Source organism: Lingula anatina, chromosome 4 (assembly GCF_051362555.1).
Source record: "Lingula anatina isolate TDL-2025a chromosome 4, LinAna3.0, whole genome shotgun sequence".
In the NCBI taxonomy this organism is placed as follows: Eukaryota; Metazoa; Brachiopoda; class Lingulata; order Lingulida; family Lingulidae; genus Lingula; species Lingula anatina.
The window spans coordinates 10,429,157-10,442,624 of record NC_141770.1 but is presented as its reverse complement, the minus strand read 5'-3'; the positions used below and the strand labels follow the sequence as shown (position 1 = coordinate 10,442,624).

Sequence of the window (13,468 nt, the reverse complement as noted above, 5' to 3'; positions counted from 1 at the left end):
CAATATAGTGAGACTCCCCAGGGAGATTCATCGATCCAAAAATCTGTGGGAATGGTCTCTTAGATATCAGACTTGCCCAACTACCAAACTCGGCACCGAATGATCACGAATTCACCGGTAGACCGTGCCATACTACCTGTTTTCAAGGTGCGCGTCTGTAGGCCTACGCATTTCACAGTATATCATACCCCCGAACAAAATTTGAGATGAGATGCACTACTTTTACCCTGAGTGTCAGGGCACAGCAAAAGTTAGCTTGTTAAAAATATTGTGATGGAATCGCTTTTACTTTCTTATTGCTGATATGGGTTATATGTGAAATCAAGATGGAGCTGGCAATACAGAAATCCAGAACCTAGGGTTACTACATTCCAACCCCGTTCAGAATCATCACTATCACATCGCGTACTAGGCAAGAGCGGTCTGATACTTTGAAGCGCGTACTGACCCACACCTCGAAAACGGGTAGTGTGGTCCGATCTACTGGTGATTTCAGGATCATGCGGTGCCGAGTCTGGTAGTTGGGTAGGCCTGGATATAGTCGTCAACGTGCTTTAAATCCGTCTCCATAGATGAATTCTATAAAACTAAACTAGCTGTTTAAGAGAGTGTAAATGGCTTGTATCATATGCCCGCCTACACGGCGATATCACCATATACATGTATATATAACGCCTGCCATTTGGCCTTAGTTAAACCTCCATCGGCACCTTTATCCCAGGGAGACGAAATGAGGGTGGGAACCCTTGTCCTTTTGTGTGCCTTAGTGGCAGTCGCTTGGTCCAAACCAGTATGGAAAGAGAAAAACCGTGGTTATAAAAAGTGGGTATAATTTAAAACTGATATATGTATATATTCTTATTGTTTTAGGAAAAGTTATTCAGCGGTTGTTCTAAAATCATAAATACCATGTCTATAAATACCTTTACTTATATTACAAAATTATATCGAAAAAATAACAATAGACCGATCTGTCGTTTTTTTAATAGTGGTAGGGGTGTGCGTTAGGTATTTCATATTTTATTTCTGTCTAACGGGAAATAAATCATTTTTAGAACTCATTTATAATATAAAAACGAATAACGGGGTTTTAGATCGACCGTCTAAGAAAAATGTATCTGAGCTTGTTGCTCAATGTTGTTGGAGCAGACCGGCTCATAATTGACTAAAACGCGACATTTGACTTCATAACCAAATGCCAGACGCATAGAAACAACAATCGGCTGATGAAGTGAGAGGGCGCGTTTTAGTCGAACACGGTAGAAAAGTTTGCTTGGACGCATAACATGTTTTAATTAGCCCAAACAGTGTTTGAACGCAACGACTTGCGCGTGTGACAATCTGCAGCAGTCGTGATAGTAGGGGATAAGACAGTCACGCGGTAAGTCCACGCGGTTTAAGAGAGCATTCAAATCGAGAAGAGCCGAAGTCAAGCAAGGCCGAGACCTAAATATGGCGGACCTACATGAAAGGAAGACCGCGTAATCCTTGAATGGTCTCTCAATGACATTCATTGACATTCATTGAGAGACCATTAAAGGATTACGCGGTCTTCCTTTCATGTAGGTCCGCCATATATAGGTCTTGGCCTTGCTAGACTTCGGCTCTTCTTGATGGGAATGCTATCTAACAACACATGTCTTTATCTCATACGTAATCTTTTACAACCTATAGACCGCCCGAAAATTGGCCTTACCTTTCTCCCCACCTCTCACCTACTAAAACTTAAAAGTCGACATTACCACAGCATTGCGACATCAAAACGGGATAACAGAATACATTTTTACTTCGAATATTATACGAACTGTTATTGCTCATATGAGAGCATTTGAATCACAATCTATATGAGCACAATCTATATTACCTGATTAAATGGCGTTGGTCGGAAAATGTTTGAAGGTAAACACTACATTAAGATTCTTTAGAAAAGATTGAAAAAATAATCGAGTAGGAGGGGGCACTCCTATTAACTGGCCTTACATATCAGAACCGGCCATAGGAGTACTAACGTATGAATGTTCGTGCTAGTGGAGAAGGCAGCCAGATATTTCTGAAGCCCCCTCCGTGTCCAAGTCACACTGATTAACCAACTTAATTAATTCCCAAAATTCTCAGATGCGCACCAAGAAGATCGAAGAGATCTGTCGACTGTCATCCAAAAAGTCCTGTATCGCACATACATATAGCTGGTTACGTCATTGTACATTCAGGGAAAATATTTTATTAATATATAAGTTATATTTACATGCATTTCAGCTACCGCCTTGTGCGACTTTCCCCGACTACTCAGGACCAAATTGACTTTCTCAAGAGACTGGAAAACACCGTCCAATTAGGCGTAAGTTGAAACCCAGAAAAAGAAAAGAATTGAAAACCAGTAATAAGGATAAGAAAAAAAAAAGGATTTTTTTCTGATTTTTAAACACTGAAAAAATTAACAATTCAACATTACGATAAAAGTAAAAATAAAATAAAATAGAATCAGTTTATCTCATGTGACGAGACAACTTTTCCACTAATGCGTATCCAGGGCATTCATAACGGCATGTGTGTGTGGGCGGGGGGGTGGGGGGTGTGTGTGCGAGTCATGTATTTATACAGCTTTAGACCCCATTCCCAGAGATTAGATCGATCCAACTCTAGATCGACCTAACTCCCTGGGGGAGCTGTCAGCCGAGCGGGCACGAAAGTTAATTACCCCCTTACAGCTTGTAGTAGGCGGGACGGACATTTAAGCCGGATTATCTGACAGTAATCTAGTGAGACTCCCCACGGGGATATATCGATCTAAAATCTATGGGAATGCGCCCTGAAACTGCGCCAGACACTGATTTTCCTATCATTATTATTTTCATACTATACTTAAATAATATCATAACAATTCCAGATAGATTTTTGGACCCCAGGCGACCATCCGGGCACCCACAACATCGATATCGCAGTCCCACCTAAGACCTATAGAACCTTTATCCGGCTGATAGAGGCCAATAAGATCACGTATAAGGTCATTCAGGAGGATATTCAGAGGTGAGAGTTATACAGCTGTATCACATTTAATGGTGATGAAATAGGCACGAAGTGTGCTGTCAAATTAAACAATCGTATTAAGACACATGAGTACTGCAGATAGCGGTGGAATTAAACCATGAAAATCCTGTTCAATTGTGATAGCTGTAATCTTAACTGTTTAATTTTACAGTACGAAGATAAATTAGTTTTGATGGCACATGGAGCTTAAAATTCAAAAATGGTAGAATAATGGTCCTTGCAATTAAACCGGTAGCAGAACAAGACCAGATTAGAACAGGGTTTTAAGTCGCATAATGAGCAATACACCTTACTATATAGCATGAATTTTCTTGGAAATGTCAAAGGGATAATTTAATCTTTGTTGAATATTTAAGAATTTTTGTTATCAATCTTCCTTTTCTACACAACGCTGAGCCAAAAGCGGAGCGCAATATAAAATTATTATTATTATTATTATTATTATTATTATTTATAAGCCTCATAGATACTGAGACAACCAGTAATAATAAAGCCCGCGAGGACAAGATAAAGAGCAAGGCATGCGAGTCTCTGGACAATGGCAACTGGAAGGGAAAGGGTAAAAACAAGTGCAAAAACGGACAAGTTGCTGTGGCAACGTTCAGTAACCTGGCAACGGATAGTATTGTGGGGACGTATGCACGTCACGGAGAGGTATGTGGGGCTTCAAACATTTCATCAAAATTTAACTCAGTGGACTGGCAGAGCAAGTTTTGTCATTTCAACATAAAACGTTGGTTGGTTTCGGTGGTTTGCGTAACATCCAATGAGCCATACATTAAATAGGACGCATTGCAGAAAAAAAGCGTTTGCATGTCTCGTTTAAAAGTTTTTACAGCATAGACTAGCCCGAGTTATAAAACAGACTCGCTCCTATTTTATTTTCAAACTCTAATACAAGTTCGCTTGTCGCGTCAGAACATTGCTGCATTTGATTGAAATCTATCACGCAAATCACAAATGTTGACATGAATCAATACACTGATCTAAAGCGCTGTTGTGCTGTTCTGAATAATGAATAATTTACTTTTTTTCCTAGATCAACGCCTGGTTGGACGCTGTAGCTGCAGAAAGTAACGGTCTAGCTACTGTTGAAACGATCGGTCAAACTTACGAGGGCAAAGACATGAAAGTGTTGAAAGTGAGTGCTCTTCGAGTCTAAGACATCGGTGACTTCTGATTCATGGACATACAGAAAAATTAAAAGCAGAGGGTTTGACTTTATATAGAGCAACATATATTTTTCTTGCAATTGGTGGATTTCTCGTGTTTCCCTTTATCACCAAGGTATACCATAACCAAGACCGGTCACAAAATTACAATCCAAAAACCCGTTTTTGAGTCACCTTTTTTAATTACTGTCACAGTGGATATAGAGGCTTTGAATTTTACGATAAACAGGAGAAATTGAGACCTCAAAAAATCTTCACTAGGCTTACAACAGTAGCATATATTTAGACCTGTACACAAACAAAATAAAGAAAAATGAACTTAATACACGAAAAAGACAATGAACAAAGACAACTTCAGTTATTCACGAGCTGGGAAGCCACAAAGATTGCCTTACGGCAGTGTACATTAATATTTTTTCTTATGTTTTTCAGATAGGGGAAGACGGGACTAAACCAGCCATTTGGGTGGATGCCGGTATACACGCTAGAGAATGGATCGCTCCGGCGACCCTGGTGTACATCATAGACAAAGTTAGCAGCAAATGTGTTTGAACTCCTTTATCTTTAATTAATTTATTTATTAATTGTATTTTTTTTCTTTTTTTGCAAACGACTCAAGTTCTTTACAAATTATGATGATTTTTTAGGGTGAAAATTTATTCGGGGGGGGGGGGGATTATAACGATTTCAAATGAATCCGTGTCTCGTTGCTGTATCATGATTATATACTGTGGGTTAACCTTTAAATTGAACTGAAGTCGACCGCATTTTAAAAGTTTTGACCAATTTCGTGGAACGAACCCCAGGTGGTTCAAAGCAAATATCACAAAGATTTAGATTTTTTCAAGCGTCTTGTAACCATGCTTGATTCTTTTGCTTTATAGTTTCTCTCGGAATACAACAGCCTTCCAGAGCTGAATAAGTACACCTGGTATATGCTGCCTGTTGCAAATCCCGACGGTTACGAGTATTCACATACATCTGTAGGTATTACTATATCTGGTCTTGGACATAATAACGTAAATACTTCTGATGCTGATTGGTGTTCAATCCCCGTTTTTTAGATCAAGTGTAGCCATGTTGTCAGTTGAAATAATTATATAAATATTTGGACTTGTGTAAGACATGCATACATTTCTTAAAATCTTGCGTAAACCTCTATGTTAGGCCTACTGTAAATTTAGATCAAGCAATGTTCATCATAAAGTAGAGAGGGTGTGATTTTTCAGTTGAGTGTTAGAGTCGCGTTCTTGAAGTTCGCTAGTTAAAGATAATTTAACGTCAAAATATTATGTGCAAATATATATAAGTACTGCGCTTATACATACTAATATGTCAAATTTTCTGAAAATGTCATGACCATGAGTTCTCCTGTTTTCAACACAATTCAACACTAAAATTAATTTTCTTCCTCTGTCTAACTGTTTTTATTTTTATGCATTGTTTTCATTTATTTATTTATTTAAGGATCGTCTGTGGAGAAAGACTCGTTCACCTCAGAGTTGGGGATGTCGGGGAGTAGACCCAAACAGGAACTGGGATTCCCACTTTGGAGGTAGGAAGCATATTAAGTGGAGAACATCCAATAACACACACAGTCTGGTGAATAAGCCAGAAATCAGGCATGATTTGAAATATCCCGAGTTCTATTACATTTTTTAATTGAACTAAGCCTCCACTGTACATGTGCGCGAGATCCTGGTCCTTTGTTATTGATTTTAATCTACTTCGTGCGAACAATGTAGGTGAATTGAGCACCAAGGAGCTTGCACTAATGTACGTGCGTATCTGTCTATTCTGTACTACCCTCTACCAGGCCGACTGATAGATTTTTTACAGATATTCACAGATATTCACAGATGTCTCTAGATAAATAGATGGTCATTTTAATTCTAAGACTTAGAACCAAATGACCATTAATCTATCTATCTATCTATCTAGAGACATATCTGTGAATATCTGTAAAAAATATATCAGAGACATATCTGTGAATATCTGTAAAAAATCTATCAGTCGCCCTGGTAGAGGGTAATTCTGTATAAAATCCCACATGTATTCCATAACTATAACTGTCACGCCAAAATAGTCAGGCCTACGTCTGCAAAATAGGCACAGTGGTGATTAACAAAAAATTTAATGCGACCTATTTTAAGTTTATCCAGCAAAATCTTATTTTTAAACACATTTAGATTATATAAATGAAATTTTAAATGGCACTAATGGGGCGGTAAAAATCAAAAGCATGAAACCCGGCTCCACACCGAAAAAATTATCATCAAAGTCACGCCTTCCAAGTTGTCATATCTCTCAAATTTGTATTTGCACTTTGAAAGATAGTTTTGGACGAAGTTTCATTCTATTTGCGAGTTATCTGTATAGATAACACAAATGCTTCGTGCCTATTTTGGCAGCGCACATATTTTGTCGCGACACGTACACCAATTAAGATTTCTACCAATAATAATAATAATAATAATAATAATAATAATAATTATTATTATTATTATTATTATTATTATTATTATTATTTGATATAAAACATATTAATGTCGAGTCTAAAATCCAGTAAAAATGTTCAGTAGACTTTGCATAAAAACACGAACTTTAGAACACAATAGACCTACTAATACTAAGTCTAATTTATATGCACCTTCTCATAAAATTGTGAGAATGCTAGGCATTACTAAACATTTTTCAACATGACGTGACAACATATAACATTATAATCCTACTTTTTTAAGAGGCTGGCACCAGCACTTTCCCTTGCTCCGATATTTACCCCGGTACTGGGCCGTTCTCTGAAAAATGTACCCAAAATATAAGGGACTTCATCAACGAGCACAAGGACCGGTTGAAGATGTATCTGTCTTTCCATTCCTATTCCGAACTTTGGCTGACACCATGGGGTTGGGGCACGGAAAAACCCTCGGACAATGCTGAAATGGTAATTTTAGATTTTAGACTTTAGTTCTGTGCCAACAATTTAAATTTTTTTTGGATGGGGGGGGGGAGGGAAGGGGAGTAGTGGACCCTTTTATCTTTTTGGTCGACCCAACTTAGAAAGGGCACAGGCCATCAATCAAATATTTTGAAGATGGCGTTGACTTTAAGGGGCATTCTCTGGACTTTTACTCTGCATTTTCAAGCGTCTAAAATCTGATGCAGATTCTTAATGTGAATTTGAGTCTGGTGACATGTGATTTTGGGAGAAATAATGATGAAATGAATGTAGAGCCCAATCTTTATCCTGTTGTCCCATTAGCATATCCCCCCCCCCCCCCCCCCCCCAGCACGAGCATATGGGAAAAACACTTCTTAATTGCTAATCACAATCTGTCTTTTATAAATTTAGATGCGTGTGGCTAATCTCGGCAAGGCAGCTGTACAAGGGATTAATGGGAAATCCTGGACAGTTGGCGCCCCACCGGATATTCTATGTAAGTTACAATATATTATATATTCAGAGAGAGAGAGAGAGTCTCTAAATCTGTTATATACACTGATATAAATAACAAAAAAAATCAATTTCAGATGCTGCGTCGGGTGGATCCTACGACTGGGCTAAAGAAAAGGCAGGAATTAAATATGCGTATACGCTTGAGCTCCGCCCTGATGGCAATGCTTCTAATGGGTTTGTCATCCCGACCTCTGAAATTCTTCCCAGTGGGAAAGAGGTTTATGCCGCCGTGAAGAAAGTCGCCTCTGAACTAATTTAATACGTTATTTTCAACATTATGGTAAATTTGTTCAAACTGTAACCGACAAAAAGCGGTCTTTACATTGCATTTCTTTATTGGCCAGGAGCTGTGGAAATAAAAAGAAAAGCAAGGTTATACGTGGAACAGCAGTGATGTTTTCCAAGTTTCTTTCCCTATTCAGACTGATTCAGTTTGGTTGTTTTAATGGGTCAAAATGTAGCTGCCCTCAGTCAAGAAAGAAGTCTCCAATAATGATTGAATTGTTTTATTTCAAATTCAAACATAAAACTGAAAGAAAATGAAATAAAACAAAATAAATAACAGTTACAAAAATGTAGCGCTAATATAGAAATACTGAAAACAAATTAAAATACAAGAAAAATAACCTAAAAAATTGATAACTGAAATTTACACGAAGTACATACGAAAGTGTAAGAAAAAGGATAGACAAAAACGTTGCAAAGACCCAAAGCCTGAGAAGTTTATGTAAGCGTTGAAATACACTCAAGGAACACAGCACTCAGTTTTGGAAGTTTTTGTGGGCAGAATAATTTTATTTTTGAGATCCGCCAATTTTATATGAACCCTACATCCATTTCTAATCCTCAGGCAAAATGTTGCGTTTCTTTTATCCTTGAGTGTAGTTTGCCTTGTCCTCGACTTAGTGTGCTAATATCGTTATAAAAGGATAGATAGAAACGTTGTAAAGACCCAAAGCTGGAGAAGTTTACGGTAGCGTTGAAATAGTTTACCTTTTCCTCCGACTAAGTGAGATAATACACTGTGTCGTTGGATTTCTCTGTCCCGTTCCAAGCACGAAAGTGAAGTGAGCAAAAAGAAATATAGAGAAAGCCTTATATATATATATATATATGTATGCTGTGATATGAAAACTGTTCAGTGCAGGGTGTGGTACAGGCATGTGACGGTGCGGTTATGTAAGTGCAGTGGCCTGTAACGCTATAATTAGTAGAAAGAGAGAGAGAGAGAGAGAGAGAGAGAACAAAGAAGGACAAAAGAGAAAGAACGGAAAATGTACTTCGCATGAATAATAAGTAAACAAAGGACAAACTCAAAAATAAAATTTCGCGGGCAGTCATACACAAAAGAATTCCATCAATTCTTTTTACAGTTTTGATATTTTGTCAATTTATTAATCTGTTTATTAGTTAATGGATTTACTAATTGATTTATACTTGCATATTTTATTAAAACGAGTTAAAATTGGGTTAAGACCTTTCAAATAACAATCATGATTGCAAAAATTCAATAATCAAACGTGAAAGAAGCCCTGCAGTGCCTGCAATGCGTTAGATGAACTGTTATCCATTCTAGTTGTCAGAACTGGATTGTGATAGAGAAGAAAAACGCAACTGTCTATGGTATCTTGGACCGATTATTCACCGTGTAGTGGGTTCAAGACTGGACCAAGGAGTTAAAAAAACTCCTTGCTTGGACAAATGATGCAGAAATTCTCTCACTTTTCCTTAATTTCTTTAAAGCACGTAAATTGTTTGCCAGTGTTGTAATTAGGACTGTGTGTGTGTGTGTGTGTGTGTGTAGTATTGGACCTAAGGCCTTCTCCCTTACGCTTTATCAATGTTGCTCCAGTGGTGAATGGAAAACAGATTCCTAGATGTTTATTAAATTAAAAAAGAGGGGAGGGGGGGCTGAAAAATCTTCAAAATTTTTCTGTAGCCACCAATGCATCCTCTTTCCATAATTGTTGCTCGTTAGGGTCTATGAAAGCCCTCATATTTGCACTGTGCTGTTGACACTAGGCCATAGTACTACATGATTGTATTACTAATTAGGGTTAATGCTCATTTCAATCTATAACAATAACCCAACACAAATTTACACATTTCCAAATTTCCTTTTATTTGCAGAAAAAAAGTGACCACGTGAACTATACTTCACTGTACAACTCAGTTAATGCACTTACAATCAACAAACAAGGTACATGTACAATTTTAATGAAACAGGCAGTGGAAAAAAATATAGTAAATATTTCTTGCTTATAATTTTAAAAAACAATTTATCCTAAGATTAATTAATGAAAGTTGTTTGACTTTCTACAAAAATGCAATGTACCCTGGTTGCAAAACATTAAAAGCCAAATGACAAGCAATTAATATTTCATGAATGTATCCGTCAATTTCAAGAAATGTACCATGTGTAGATGAGACAAATGACAAAGAAATAATGTACATATATGTTTAGAAAAAAAATATCAATCAGGAATTCACTTAGACCTGAGGGATCTTAAAATAAAATGTTCTCTGTAAATAAACTTTTCCTTAAGATAACAATATTTACCAAAATCTACATCACTAGTAGATAAATTTCTTAACATTTTTCACTGCATCCCTGTGACATAAGATCAAATTGTCTGCCATCTCCGATCTCTAATGAAACCAGGTCCTAAAATTACCCTGTAGGAATACATTATACAATGTACAAGCCCTGATGAAAAAAAATCTGCAATATCAGTGAAAATATTGATATCTGAGTGACATAATACATAACAGGTTATCCATCATGTGTGAGTGTTACATTGTTAAAAGTCCTTGGCTTCTGTTCCATACACTGTAACCCTATCCTTTGGTTGAGCCCAACCTTTGTCAACATCAGCTCTATGTGCACTAATATAACCCTTCTTGTCCAAAACTAATATCACTTTTAATTTAATATACTACCTTTGGTTATTATATCACACTTATATATGTGGACAGAGAACTCTGAATACTTTGAAATTCTGTTATATGCTTAACAATTGCAGTTGTCAAATTTTCAAGCGGTCTGTATTTCTGGGGTACAACTCTCAACAGAAACTAAATAATCTAAAGTCAGTTCTAAATGTAAGTTAGTAGTAGAAGTTGTTTGGTGAGAAGCTCGTGATGGCCACTATACCTGCATGTGTACATATTAATAATAGTACTAATAAAGCATCTTTTTCATACATACAATATATGGAGCGGCGTGAGATCTTGGGCTTTTAATTCATATAGAGGTTTACAATATTTAACTGTTAAAGGATGAAGATACCTGATACAATCAAGTCTGCAATTGAAATCAATTAATTTTTCTTCTTTTTTGTCACATTTATTTGGTAATATACAGTCTAAATACAGTGTTTTATTTGCAGAAAATATGGCAACGGTTGACAGCTACAAAACTACAGGAAAATATATATCTATTTTCTAATTTCTCCATAGTCGATTAATAACAGTGACTTTTCCAAAAGCACATCAATTTATATCTACATAAAGACTGCAGTCTTATCTTAAAGCAAGAGGTCATTTTGTGTCTTGATCACACACAAAATATAGTCCATAACAGCTTGTATCAATCATCACGCCAAAGTTAATTACAAATCAACAAAGAATTAAGAAAAGTCTCCTTTCCACTTCTTTGACAAATCTTTGTACTCATAAAACCACCTTTTTCAGTATTTTAGAATATACTGAAATAATAACAATGACTGTACACTAACCCTAATGCACGACACCATCTGATGAGATCCAAATACTTTTTTCTTTTTGATATACACGTACCTACTATCTTATACATATAGACATTTGGTGTTTGAAACATGAATTTGTACAATGCATTTGTATGTAGATTAGATATTTAAAAGTTGATATACTCAGCTTTTTTAAGTGCAAGTTTATTCTCCACAAATCCCTCTTATTATAATGTTCTGCATCATTCTTATGTACCTGGAGAATATTCATTAAACATCATCTATTCCAAATTTTTGATGATCTTGAGATAAACAAATTAGAATTACTAAAGAAAAAATTAAGATAAAGATAAATAAATAAATGAATAAAAACTTCAATACTTCTTATATTTCACTAGTACGAAAAACAAAACATCCATGATGATCATTTATGTCTGATTTTGTTCATATTTTTGTAAGTAATTAGTTTAAACATGCAGAGCTTGTGTGTCTGGACTTGGGAAATCATCCACCTCCAGTTAAGATTTTCCCCCAAAATTTACCCAATGATTGTGAAAGAACAGGCAATGTTGATGACAGCCATTTCTACATAGCCCAAGTTTCTTTTTTCCCCTGTTTTTCTTTACACAATTTGTAATATTGAAAAATTGAAAAATACAGGCCATAAACACCACATCAGTTATCAATGGATTTCTACCTGCTGAGCATGAAAACACTTCATCCAGTTTTTGCATTTGTATGCTTTACTAATGTCCTAATCTACTACACGTATGTACAGCTGGCAGTTTTTTTCTGGTTTTTCCTTCCTATAAACAAATATGTGGCATCAATTGTGGTCATGAATACAAATAACACTGCTGAGGAGTTCATCACAGAAAAAGGAAAAAAAAAAAACGGTAGCTGTTTACATGTTCACATACTTCATGACAGACAGCCCAACATGATGACTCTTCCAAGCACTTGGCAGGCTTTCAAAATCCCAATCATTTATAAGGAAAATGCATGCTCCCGTGCTGACATCTATTGAAAAGTTCATTCAACATCTATAACCCTAAAAAATGCACACACAATGTCACCTTCTCCAGGATGAAATGTGAACAAGTTTATCATCTTTTGTACTGTCAATCAATATTTCAGCCACCACCATTCTATCAAAATAATAAACAAAATATAATGTAAACACCCCTGTTTATCTTGCAGCCTCCGCTTTTGGTTTTTCTGGTGTGTTTGACCTTGACCTTGGCAAACTTGACCTAGATTCTGGTCGACTTGATGAGGTGGTGACTGTATTGATGTGACTGGTGACAGAGGTGGATGCAGTGGTGGTTGCTTCTGTGCTTGCTACCACTGTGTCTGCGCCCCGTGAATGTGTCACCACTGACGATGAGGAGGAGGAGGATGAAGTAGAAGTAGTGGCAGTTGTGGTGGCTGCAGCAGCTGCAGCTTTGGGATGTTGTGCATGTGCAGCATGGGCCTCGCGTGCCGTTTGTGCCTGTCCACACACATGATGGTGGTTTTCCCAGTCTTTGTGTTGGCAGAAAGAGCCGCAGTACCTTGCAATGTTGCAGCCACTGCACGTCTCACTTGCCTTCCGACCACAGTTCCAACAGCTCTGAAATGTTAAATATGAAAACAAATGTTATAAATATACATGTATGTTCAAATACAAACATACAAATTATCATAAGAGATATCAAAGGATTCCTCGTATCTGGTGATTTTTGTATACAATTTTATATTGTTTAACAGATGCAGACCTTCTCTCCATTTTATTGACACGAGGAAGTACAAGTACATTAAAACTGTCCAATCTAAAAACCCAGGTGTGGGACTAGGCCATTTAACAACTAAATTTAAACTTGAAATAGTTAAAATGAATTTTACAAAATACAAGTGTTCCTGGTTCTAAATAATCTGAGAGGTCCTGGTGTTGGCAGTCAATGCACAGGCAAACCCAGGATTTTGCTGTGGGTAGAAGGGGAGGGGAAGGATATACACATATATATTTTTGCATTACTGACACATATCCCATTCCTTCTTCTCTCTCTATTTTTGTTGGGGAGGAGGGGGGGGCAGTGAGGGCC

At 36.8% G+C, this 13,468-nt stretch overlaps 2 protein-coding genes across 12 annotated transcripts in view; one reads left to right on the top strand and one right to left on the bottom strand.

The window, feature by feature from the left end:
- The first annotated feature begins 662 nt into the window (after positions 1–662).
- Positions 663–8,062, top strand: LOC106159930 (carboxypeptidase B). Its single transcript, XM_087011648.1, has 11 exons — positions 663–822; positions 2,257–2,338; positions 2,888–3,027; positions 3,507–3,702; positions 4,088–4,189; positions 4,653–4,751; positions 5,105–5,203; positions 5,688–5,775; positions 6,962–7,164; positions 7,573–7,657; positions 7,752–8,062. Exons 1-11 carry the CDS (start codon positions 731–733, stop codon positions 7,934–7,936), a joined length of 1,371 nt encoding a protein of 456 aa, XP_086867774.1. The 5' UTR covers positions 663–730; the 3' UTR covers positions 7,937–8,062.
- Positions 8,063–9,774: 1,712 nt separating this feature from the next.
- LOC106159955 (transcriptional corepressor CBFA2T3) overlaps positions 9,775–13,468 on the bottom strand; it is a 65,697-nt gene continuing 62,003 nt past the window's right edge. For 10 of the 11 annotated variants that reach the window (XM_087011630.1, XM_087011633.1, XM_013536420.3 and 7 more), the window contains one exon: positions 9,775–12,996. In XM_087011630.1, coding sequence (XP_086867756.1) covers positions 12,574–12,996 — 423 coding nt within the window. In that variant the 3' untranslated portion in view covers positions 9,775–12,573. The remainder of the gene's footprint in view (positions 12,997–13,468) is intronic. The other variant, XM_087011638.1, reaches the window with a different exon arrangement.

Excerpts from the sequence above, each read along its gene's own strand:
- LOC106159930 (XM_087011648.1), top strand. The coding sequence starts at position 731 with ATGAGGGTGGGAACCCTTGTCCTTTTGTGTGCCTTAGTGGCAGTCGCT. Across the intron at positions 823-2,256 it reads AAAAACCGTGGTTATAAAAA|CTACCGCCTTGTGCGACTTT; the intron begins GTGGGTATAATT and ends CATGCATTTCAG. Across the intron at positions 2,339-2,887 it reads AAAACACCGTCCAATTAGGC|ATAGATTTTTGGACCCCAGG; the intron begins GTAAGTTGAAAC and ends TAACAATTCCAG.